The 12,002-nt window shown below is 39.6% G+C and overlaps 1 protein-coding gene across 1 annotated transcript; it reads left to right on the top strand.

The window, feature by feature from the left end:
- The first annotated feature begins 3,130 nt into the window (after positions 1–3,130).
- Positions 3,131–8,277, top strand: arl13a (ADP ribosylation factor like GTPase 13A). Its single transcript, XM_015388517.1, has 10 exons — positions 3,131–3,188; positions 4,111–4,227; positions 5,355–5,425; positions 5,501–5,753; positions 5,860–5,965; positions 6,468–6,673; positions 6,768–6,876; positions 7,482–7,752; positions 7,830–7,946; positions 8,057–8,277. The coding sequence occupies exons 1-10, from the start codon at positions 3,169–3,171 to the stop codon at positions 8,116–8,118; spliced, it is 1,332 nt and encodes a 443-aa protein (XP_015244003.1). The 5' UTR covers positions 3,131–3,168; the 3' UTR covers positions 8,119–8,277.
- The last annotated feature ends 3,725 nt before the right edge of the window (positions 8,278–12,002 follow it).

Genomic DNA, 12,002 nt, shown 5'->3' with positions numbered 1-12,002 from the left:
CAATAAAAGCTGGCTTTACCTTCGATAACAGTGGGTCATTTGGTAGAGACCCTGCTAACAACAGCCATAAGACTATACCTTGTTTACAATATTAAAACATGTTTCAACTGCGCTGCTGATACTTCAAGGTCACGAGTAGACTGCTTACATAATCCTCTATATTGAGTTAGTCCACTTACTGTGGTTTTGCTCCTTTAAAAGCAAAGAAACCCCATTTTGCACAAAAAAAAAAAAATTACACTACTCACTGTTTTTAAGCGGGGAAGCAAACAAATAAACTAAACAAGCTTCAAACATACACCATGTGTATTCAATTAAATCTAAAATAACTGAGACTGACAGTCCTTAGGCCACTCAGGACTTTGACTTTTATAAATAATCAAAAAAATATATTTCAGACAATGCAGGAAAAGAAAATAAATTTACCACATGCAACACTTACGTGTAATAAATTATATATATAATAACATCACATGTAAAATGTATTGTTTATTTCTTAAAAGGGGTATTAAGGAATCTTTAATCCTGCCCCTTCACTCTCCTATTGTCCTTAACAGCAACAATCTTCCAGATTCCTCCTTTATTTATGAGTCCATACTAAAAATAAATACATTAATGTTTTATTTATGTGCCTACAGAAAACTTAATTAAATTACCAATAGCCCACATGTCCACATTCATTGCACAAATATGTATACTCTGTACAATGGCTAAGAGTATTGATTTTCACGCTCCTTCTTCCATCTTATATCTTTTTAAGAAATCCAGTTTGATCTTTTTCCAAAAGTCTCATGCTTGGACAATAATTTAGTTCAACACAAAGGTTGTACGTAAAATGTAGATTCTTTTCACGTTTGCTTCGAACATGTAAGATTTTGTAATTTAGATCAGGTATTATATATACCTTCCTTCTCTCTCAACAAAAGGTTTTTGGATGCTCTCTCTTTATTTCTAGCTTTCTACATTAATTGTGAAATTTGGAATTCAACCATATCAAAAAATGTAGGCAAGCAGAAAGAAATGAGTAATGGATAAATGTGGTTATGATAGCCAGCCTTATGAGTTATCCTGATTGCTTTTTATTGTAGATTTTGAGTGTTACCTCAAAATACACAATACACAATAGCTCAGTTAAATTCAAATTAGTGAACAGTAGAGAATGTGTAATGCTTTATAATTTGAAAATGGTTTTACTTTATGAAGAACTGAAATGCATCTAAATAGTGTGGACATGTTTGATGATTTTCACTCACTTTCATTTCAGGACCTTTATTGTATGTTTCCAGAAGTATGTTTGCAACTTATACTTCTGACACAAAAAATGTTTAAAATCAGTCATTTATACCTTTTTATCATTCCACAGCTGTCATTGGGAAAGAGGCAGAGCAGGCTTTTAGTCCATCACAACCAACCTACAATAAACACACACCTGAAGACAACTTAGAGAGACCAGTTATTCAAACAGTCACATTTATTAAGAAGCCAGAATACCTGGACAGAATCGGGAGAACATGCAAACTCTCTGTGCAAAAAAAAAAAAAGCAACTGATCCAACAAATTTCTTGCTTCAAGGCAACACTACCAACTGCTCCACCAGGCAGGCTAACCTAGCAAAACTATTTTTAAATTAGATCATTGAGACCAAAGACATCATTTGTTGAAATGTCTATTGGAACCAGATCATGATACTAAATACTACACAGTTTAACAGAAATAATAGTAAGTCCAACAGGATTATTCCAAAGCAGCTACAGACCTGGCAAAACCATTACAAGCTGTATATAATGATCACATACCTTCACTAACCTTAACATGTATAACCTTGTTTTTCTCACTGAAATTAAATCAGACAAAACCTTTCCTGTCTTTGTTATGTTAGATTTCTTACACTGAAGAGAAATAAGTCAATCAAGATCTGAAGACATAAGGAAGGGAGTTAAAACTTCAGCAAAAAAGTAAAAGCGAATATTGGTTGAAATAACACAATGGCTCAGTAGGGAGAATTGTTGTCTTTCAATCCAAAACTTGTAGGCTTGATTCTAGCTTCCTCTTCCTGGGAAGCCAAGTTGTCTGAGTATTGATGTTCTGTATGAGGCAACGTTGGTCCTCGAGTGCTACTGTTCTGCATCCTCTTCATGCATCCCTGCTCCAACATACCTGAAATAAAAGGACACTTTACCTCCTTGGCATATCCTTAAGTTTAGGAGAAAACAGACCATTACCAATTTATTTGTTTCAGTTGTGTTGAAGAAGATTCGTTCAGGATCATTGCAGGAAAGTGGCACTCGAGGACCAAGGTTGCTTACCCCTAGTGAATGATTTTGACTGAAAGTCCGCTCACCAAAATAAGACAACAAAATACAACTGTGTTGCTTGGTTGATTTTGTGTGCAACTTTTCAATTGGCCAGAATTTATTCCTTGCATTTAAAGCATGTATAAATCTGTCTGTTACAATACAAAAAAGTTGAGGCTGGCAGTGAGAATTGTTTTAACGCAACAGCCAACCTGCATATTCCTACTGGCCATCTTCATACCTTCAGTGTGACCATCTTCTAATGTCTACTTAGAGCATCCAGCTGTATACTGCTCTTTATTTGATACTCCTTATTATTACCAGGAAGGATCGAGCCCTATTGTCTTCAGAGATGCTTTGATTCATTGTGGCATAAATTTTAAAAAGTGTCCTTACTTAGATTTTGCCCATATCGCATCACAGTACCAATAGTGTCAGATTTGTTGTCTGCACGTCCATGATGCAAATGTTATTTCAAAAACTGGTCATTGTGTTTATATTTGTAAATATCTTTCCAATAATCCCTTCTATTGATAGAACTAAAAGCATGATACTGCAATGTCAGTATGGTTGCCTGGTGAAACGACCACTCTATGACGTCATCAGGAAAGGGGATCATGGTGCATCATACATCACACCACATGACACATTTAGCCCTCCAGGAAGGATTTATTTACCTTAATTTGGCCAAGTTAAAAAGAGACCCTTTTTGTCGAATGAGATTAAAGGGAGCTCGGAGATTGGTCCTCAAGTGATCACAACAGTTCCTTTCTGCACCACCCACATGAGGTGACTAAAGGCTTAGTGTGAGCCTGATTAGTTGGACAGCTGGTGGGTGCAGGATGTTAGTAGTGGTGATCACCCAAACAAATGCATGGACATAGACCTGCTTCTGTGAGTATATTTGGTACTTTTAACTTGTAATATTCTCATGCAATCTTCATTAGAGTTCAGTGACAGGGTGGAAGATCCTTTCATTGCATTGCATCACCTGTGCAACATCTTAATGACAAAAAGAATAGTTAAATTTTAAGAAGTTGGGTGATAAATACTAAGTAGCAAGAGGTTCTAATGTACGTTTGTTGCTTGTTTTTTCGTTAGTTATTATATAGATTTTCAGACACGCCAACATGGTTTTTATAATCTTCTTTGATATTTTTTGGAGTTGTCTATTGAGGTATTTGCTTTGAAAAGCCTTGATAACTGTAATATATTGCACAGGAGCGTGCATCTCTAAAACATGGACTACAAAATTCCTTTGAAGGTGAGCAAAATCTAATTAACCAATAAACAGAGACTGAAAATGACTGCAAAAAATGTAAAAAAAAAAAAAATAAATAAAATAAACATAAAAAAATAAAAATGCCTGAATGCAGTTTTTTTATGTCTACATTGAAATGAGCAAAAACTGGTAAATGTATGACTGCACACAGTCTTCATTGAAGGTGTTAAAATATGGTTTGATCTGAGAACAAATATGGGTCATCTTGTGAACAACACTGACAAAGTGGGCCATTCTAAACTGGCTTCAGCAGATTATGGTGCCTTAACAGATGCACTCAACAGGCGTCACTTATATCTATCAGGTTAGTCAGTGGCCTGAATACCTCAGACAGACCTTCTGTTTAATGTCTACTCCAAGGCTGAGGTGCAGAGCTCACAGCTCCTACTCATCACTTAGGGGAAAAAAGCCATCTGGAAATGTCTGTCAAGCCAAGCATGGATGGACATAAAGCTTCTTTGTGTCAGAGCCGGTCGTGAACTCCTCAGGTGCAACAGTTTATGTCTAACACTGAGGTTTACTGTCTGCCTGCAGGTACCAGTTCGAGAGAAGATGGTGGCCGCTGTGCTCGCCTTGTTCTCCTCAAGTAAACATGTTCAACCTGATGAGCAACTGCTGCAGCTGGGTCTCCAAAATCCAGGAGCCAATCAGGTACACATTAGGACCACTGGGGCTCTTTTCTCTAAGACCCTCCTAGAGACTAAAAAGACTAGCGAATGAACTAGTTTGGTACATATATGCTGGTTATCATAAATTAGTGAACAGTTACATAGCTGTAAACACTGGCTCATCATGATTCCCTCCGTTCATCTTTTTTGATTATATTCATTGAGATGGTGTAACAAAAAATTTGGAAAAGGTTGCCTGATTTGATAGAAAATACAATCATTATGGAATTCCATTTTCGTCTCTTATGGTAAATAATATTCCAACCAATCTTTTGTAAAAAAACAAAAAAACATAATTCATCTGATGTAAAAGCAAGTGAGCTTAAGTTTAAGGTCAGGAACTGATGGCCGGATGGTGATTTTCAGGATTTGCAGATTAGCAAAGGAAGTTATAGTTACTTTAGTCATGTAGTCAAGGAGTTCAGGTCCCGGGGAAACTAAGGAGCGCCTAGTGGTGTTAGTATGAACATCATACTAGCACCACTGTGTTGGACGGTCATCTTTTTTTCATTTGTAGTCTATAGATTGTTGTCTTTGTCATCAGTTCTATACTGATAGTCGGTAGTCAGGTAGTTATTAGTCAGTAGGACTTGAATTTCTTTAGGTTGTGGAATTATGACCTGTTTTTTTTTCCTGAATCCTTGAATCTATTTGGAGCTGATATAAAGGATTTTTTTATTCTATAAAGCTTTACAGTAATCAGACCTGCTTGTGGCTATTTAAATGTAACGTTGCTTTTTAGAAAAGGCATTTTGTCACATTAAATACTCAACTTAAGGAGGATTGTTACTTTTCATGTATGGCCAAGTTGTTTTAGATATATCTATTATTTCTGCCTGATAATTAAATGTGTGGAATAATTTGAAAAAAAAAGGACAAAGAAATCAAACAAAAACAAATTGTTTTAGGACTGTTATGAATCAGCTAAATGTGCAGACATCCAGTCAACAAAGACAAAGTTACAAGGGCTGCAAAAAAGAAAAAAAGAACGCTTGTATCATAAATTTATTTTAAAAAGCCTTAAGGTTGGAAAAACTAATGGTCCAAAATAACTTCTAAAAGTTTTCCAGTCTTTTTTCTTGATGTAGCTCTGTTTTTATCTCTCTGAAGGAAAGTGACCATTCTTGTGGTTGGTCTTGACAAGGCAGGAAAGACCTCTTCGATCAGAGGGATGTTAAAAGGTACTGAGCAAATGAACAAAGCAGAGCTAGAAGTTCACAGCAGGAATGTAACACCTAACTGTGTGTCTCCTCCAGTCCCTCCTGGGGTTGATGTAGGGCCCACTCAGGGCTGCATTAAAAATGAGCTGAGAGTTGAAAACTACCTTGTTACGCTGTTGGACGTTGGAGGATCCGTGGAGTCCCGTGGAGTTTGGAGGGAGCTCTATGGAGAAGTCCATGCTGTCATCTTTGTGGTGGATTCCAGCGACAGGCAGAGGATGAAGGAGGCCAGGGAGGTTCTTGCAGACCTGCTGAAGCAACCGAGAGTTGCAGGAAAACCCATATTAGTGTAATTACTCCCTGCTTTTAATCAGAACTAACATAATGAGCATTTGGATTAAACACTAATAATATTGACTACATAACTACATTAGAGCTTTTTATCATTCTTTCAGGTTGGCAAACAAACAGGATAAGATGAACGCCTTGCTGGGAACTGAACTGATTGAGATTCTCTCTCTGGAAAAGCTAGTCAACCAGAGCCGTTCTTTGTGCCATATTGTGAGTATCATTCCTCATAGAAACATCGGCACACACAAGCTTTATGCAGAGACTGAACATGCCAAGTAAACTTGACCAAAGTGCTTAACAAATATGAACAGCACACATGATAAACATATATGCTACAAGCAACAAGAGTAAAATACAGAATCAAAACACATACAATATATTATAAGACTTGAATGAAGCGAATGAGGTGAAATTATGACTACCGAAAATAAAGTCCTTACATCACTTTAAGGAGATTTCCAGCTAAAAAGGTGTTGAATTTTACAGTTAATTTTGGATAGATGTTTGTAAAGAAATTGATGGATTGGTGGATTAGGACAGAGGATTAAATCTAGAAATGCAAATAGTTCTCTATACTCTGCTTTATTTTCTTACAGATCCATGATTGAAATCTATTTCTATTCTGAAAGTTTTCCTATTCCTTAAAATAGTTAGCAATTAAAACAGATTAATGCATCAAGTGCAAATTTAGACAGTTGGTTTGTCTTTTAAGGAACCTTGTTCAGCCTTAATGGACCTGCGGCGCTGGTCGGACAGAAAAACTCTGCGAGGCCTTCGCTGGTTGCTGCGTGCTGTTTGCCTGGATTATCCGGAGCTGTGTGCACGGGTGGCCCAAGACAGCAAGAGGCCCCTGGAGCCCAGAGAAAAAGAAAAGAGAGGAAAAGCTGAGAAAGTGCAAAGAAAAACCAAAATGGAACGGTACATTCAATTCCAAAGAATGCAAGCTTTAATTACCTGAGAGCAATGTAGTTGTTGTAAAGAGACCTGAAAGTTTGTTTCACTTTTACCTCAGGAGGAGATCCAGCAAGTCAGATCTGCGTCAGGTTCATCGGCCCAGAGACAAGGAGAAACGGAGCAATAGTGAAGGAAAGCTGCAGCCCATACGGAACATGCTGCAAAAGGTCAGAAGAACATCGGTTCTCATAATGAAAACATTCTAATTATCTCCAGAAATATTACACCAGAAGTTGATTTGTATTAATGCTTTAAACTGTAATAACTTTCATCTCAACTGATTTGATGGTTCCTTTGTTGTTCAAACTCTTCAAAATTCTTCTGGAATTATTTTTATTTTTGTTTTTGGGGGGGTGACACCAATTTTCAGGAAACCTGAAGGGTATGGGGAGCTTAAAAACTAAATCTAACAGCTAAGACCATTTTAAATGGCAGTTAAAGCAATATTAAACCTATTTTAATGTCATTTTGTATAAGCAGGAACAGAACATCTGTCTTCTCTGTTGTGAGAAGTTAGACTTTGTTCATAACCATTTTGGCATGCGCCTATAAATTAAGCATTTTTGGTCCTTAAGCGAAGTTCATTTAGAGCCACAAAAGCAACACGACTCTTTGCCACCAAATGGCTTACATTACTCAATAGATTAGTATTTAAGGCCAAGTTTGTTACAGAGCACAGCAGAGGGCTTGGTGCAGACCCCAGCCCTATAGCTATGACTTCTAACATGGCCAACAACCAAGTTTAACCTTGTTTTTATTTTGTTTTTTCCAGGAAAATACACTGAAAAAGAGGCTGAGGTCAAGTAATATGAGGAAGAAGTCAGTCAAGATCAAAAAAGCTGCAAAAGACGTTGAGGAGCCTCCTGAAGAGGAGGAGGAGGGAGAAGGAAATGAAGGAGAGCAGGATAATCCTGGTAGCAGAGACAAAGCCAGTAGTGCCCTGATCCCTCCTAAAAAAGGCAAACTGAAACGCAAGACCAAAGTGAAAGAGGAGACACTGGACGCTCCGGAATCACTCACAAGCAACGAGACGCCAACCAAAGGTTGTCCTTAGCTACGTTACATTTTTCATTTGACTCTGGAGAAATAAAACCTAACAACTGTTTTATTTCCTATTTAGGTAAAGGAGAAAGGAAGAGGAAGAAGAAGGTTGTTAAGGTGAAAAGAAAAAACAAGATCAACACAGAGGGAATGCCTGTGGCTTACTCTCAACCTGTGGACCTTTCTGCAACTTTTGGTGAGCAAATAACGTCCCACTTCTTCCTACCTCGACCTGTCAGAAAAAAAAAGCCCTGGACTGTGAAATTATAAACTTCAATTGAAACCATTGAACTTTTCTCCTCATAGACCTCTACCGAAAAGCAATCCTGGCTCTGAAGGAACGTCAGGATCAGGCTCCAACACAGTAAATCCTGGTTGCTTCCAGCCACCCCAACAGAGCAGTAGTACCAAGCACACCTCATCACCTGGATATACCTGTGTGTTTTGTTAAAACCAAAGAAAGTTGTATTGACATGAACCCCGAGCCTTTGAGCAGAAACCTCAGTGAGCAGTGAAGGGAAGGCAATAAAAAGTTGTCATGTACAGTATAAAAAAAAAAAAAAAAGGAAAGTTAGGCGTTATTGTGAGTCTCTGGCCAAATTGTTTAATAGTAGTTTATAAAATGTTATACTGTGGGATGATTTATAAATTGTATTTTTATAATTGTTTGACAATTATTAACATTAAGTGGAGATCTTTGCAAAGGATTGCATATTTTAGATTAGATTTTTGAATGATTAATAAAACATTCTCTCTATGCCTGGCTAGCATGTCTCCTATTTGTTTTAATGCTGATATTCCAACATTTTGGACTTTGTATTTTACTTCATAGCTGATCAGGAAACAGGTTGGAATGAATGTCCTCTTAGAGCAGCAGTCGCCCAATTAATAAACAAACCAATATAAAGTTAAAAAAGGCGTAATCATTAGCAACCCATGAACTGAAAAGGATGGCAGCAACCAGATGAATGTCCTCGGTGAAGCATGTTTTCCATATCCCTGAACTGAGAGGAAGATGAGGACCAAGTAAAATGGATCCAGAATGGACTTCTTAAGCTTGGCTGAAAATTAAAAACTGCATCTTTAATGTGAATTTAAGAAATGACTAGGTCTTTTAGAAATGGTTAAGCCTATGATGTCAGATCACTGAGTTGTTTCTTTTTTATGTGTGTCCTGTTTTGCCAATATAGTAGACCATTATGGTGTTGCCATAAGGTTCATCTTAATAATTATTTTCAAAGCTGTATTAGAAATAGATTAGGTAATAAGAGCGTATGAAACTGACATAGAAACTGAAAGGAAGATGAGAAAGGGAGATGGGATAAGAATTAAGTGGATATATAACATTGAGTTGCGTAGTATTTAAAATTATAAAAGTTTCAGCCACACTGGTTGTGCAAAATAATGTTTATGAGTTTAACAGTTCATCAGTCTGATGGCAGTAGGGAAAAAGCTGTTGAAGAAGCTGCTGGGCCTGCAGTCGATGCTGTGAAGCCTCTTCTCAGAGGGCAGCAGGGAGAACTGTCCATAATGGGGGGTGTGAGGGTGCACTAATGATGTTACAGGCCTGGTGCACGCAGCGCTCGGATGAAGTGTCCCAATGATCCTCTAGCTATCTAGCAAATATAGTGGCTAAGATCCATCTCTTTCAACAGAAGAGGTTGTCTTAGACATAACCGTTCACCCACTTACAAAGCACTCTTATGATCAATACCCAGAAGATTCACCTTTCACCTGCCCTCCTCTGACTCACACTTCAATGAGGCATGAGACTGAACCCCTCTGACGAGGGGGATAACGACCCATCAGAACCCCTTAATGACCTGTAACCCCCCAGGTGACCTCCATGGCAGATCCAGTAGGAGGGATAGCCAGCTTTTGTTCCCCCTAATTCTTTGTTATACCTACAGTTACAATGTTACTATGGTTACCACGGTTACCATGGTGGTGCTCCAGCGCAGCGACCAAGAGCCGCTCCTCTTGACAATTTTAACAAAATATGCCGCTTAAAACGATACAAACTAGACATCAATCCCACATCTATGATCGCCAATGCCTGCTGGAGCTACAGTCACAAAATGTTTTCAATACTGACATTTTTGGCTGTTTAAAAAGCTGCGGAGTGCTACAGACGGATGTCAAAAAAACAACAGTGGCAAATAACGACGGAGGAAAAGATGTGCGAGATGGAGAAAGCGAGGATGCAGAGGGGGGTTAACTGCAAAGCTAAAGAGAGATCCCCACAGGCCACCGCTTCCATCAATCCTGCTTCCCAACGTCCGCTCATTGGAAAACAAAAGGGATCATCTCCGACTTGAACTCTCTTCAAAACAGGAGATATATAACTGCTGCGACATCATTCTGATGGGGTCTTGCTGCGTCCAGCAATAACAGATGGTGCTGTTGGTCTGGGGGGGGCTGATGCTGTACCGCACCGATGGAAAACAAAGAGCTCTGCGTGAATGGAGGCTCCTCTGAGACTGTTTCCAGACAATCTTCAGCATCTTCAAGGGAAGCACAGCCCTCTGCAGGTGAAAACTAGGAGAGCACTCTAGATGCTTCCCTGCCAAATGCTGAAACATCCCCAGCCGGCTCCTCCCGGCGACCTCCGGCTTCCACACCTTCTCCAGCATCGTCTGTCGCTGCTAAACCTGCCCATGGCACCACTGCTGCTTCTACCACGTCAGCCTCTTCTCCCCCAGGGGGCTACTACCCTCACAGCATCGTCATCATCGTCCTCTTCCTCCCCTGAGCCAGGAGAAGCGAGTGCTTCAGGAGCTGGAGGCAGTAGTAGCCGCTCAACAACAACTGCTGCTTACCTTATTTAAAAAATGAAATTGTCTAGAGAGCTGTTCTAAATGAAATGTCTTTTTGTCTACACTTGTGTATACAAGATGACAAAATAAATCTGTCTAAGTCTAAATATATTAATCTCAGTGCTTCCCACCACTAGTTAGAACTGAAGAAGCCTCTTGGATGAGAGGCGAAACGTCTTCTCGAAAACTTTACGTCCAGTTGCCTAAACCAAACCTTTCTGTCACGATGGGTTTGAGCACTCGAACCCACATGCAGGAAACACACTCAGAGAGCTAGTAAAGTCAACAGGTTTATTGGTGAGGGTTAAGATGTATAGAGAGAGAGATAGAAAGCAGGTATTTCTCAGCGGGGAATCCAGCGATCTGGTGAAGCAGAACCGGAAACTCTAAGGGGGAGATCACAGGACGGTCCGTAGGGAAACTGAACAAGGCTGATGAATTATTTTGAGTGGACTCATGTTTGGGGGTTTCTTGGTAATCCTTGGGTCCTGTTTGTGGGGAATTAGTCCAGACAAGGCAAGAATTAGACTCAGCTAATCTCAGGAGGCTAGAGTACCCAATACTGGCAAACACTCTGGCGTCGAGGTGGTTGCAGTCCGTAGCTCTTATACTACTCTGGTAATGACCCAACAAGCCGCAGGTGAGGAGGAAAAGCCCGGAAGCCGCCCTCCAAGCCAGAACGGGGAAAGAGCACCATCTGGAGGTGGAAACAAAAACACAAAAAACAAACCCCACAAACAGAAACCTAACACTTTCAAGCTGGATGACTGAGAATCTTCACAGATACTAGCAAATATAGCTGAACCAGATCAAATGAATTAGCCCAAACTATGGACGAAATTTTGATTTACGCAACTATTTTTTAATATAACTAACTTCAGCATGTCTGACCATCCAATCACAGACCCAAATTAAGTGGCGCATCAGATGTTTGCAAAGTGAGCTTCTCAGAAGCGACAGTAGTGACAGCCAGTCACACAAGAAAAGACGGTGAGCCAATCAGGAGCTTGTAGGTGGTCAAACGGCTTCAGTTGAAGCTGCTGTTTTCCGCTTGGTCCTAATGCTTGATGAATGTCTGTGTACTGTAGCGTTACATTGTTTTTGGTCAGTAAAACCTTCAGGGGAACAAAGCGGACGTTTGAAAAAGTGCAGGGTGTTAGGAATCCAGTTTGTGTGGTCTGTTTGTGTGTTTCCTTTTCTCCACCACCAGGAGGCGCCCTGTCTACGTTACGCCTCCCTGCACATCTGCGGCTCATTGGACCATTATCTGGAGGAGTATTTGAGCAGTGGGCTGTCACTACCTCGATGCCAGAGTGTTTGCCAGTTTTGGGTACTCTAGCCAAGCTGAGATTAGCTAAGTCTAACCTAGCGTTGTTCCTCTGAGACCTACCGTATTTTCACGACCATAAGGCGCACCGTACTAAAAGGCGCAGTCT

Source organism: Cyprinodon variegatus, unplaced genomic scaffold, assembly GCF_000732505.1.
Source record: "Cyprinodon variegatus isolate N-32 unplaced genomic scaffold, C_variegatus-1.0 Scaffold19, whole genome shotgun sequence".
Taxonomy (NCBI): Eukaryota; Metazoa; Chordata; class Actinopteri; order Cyprinodontiformes; family Cyprinodontidae; genus Cyprinodon; species Cyprinodon variegatus.
The sequence above is the reverse complement of the archived record's forward strand: the minus strand, read 5'-3'. Positions and strand labels throughout refer to the sequence as shown.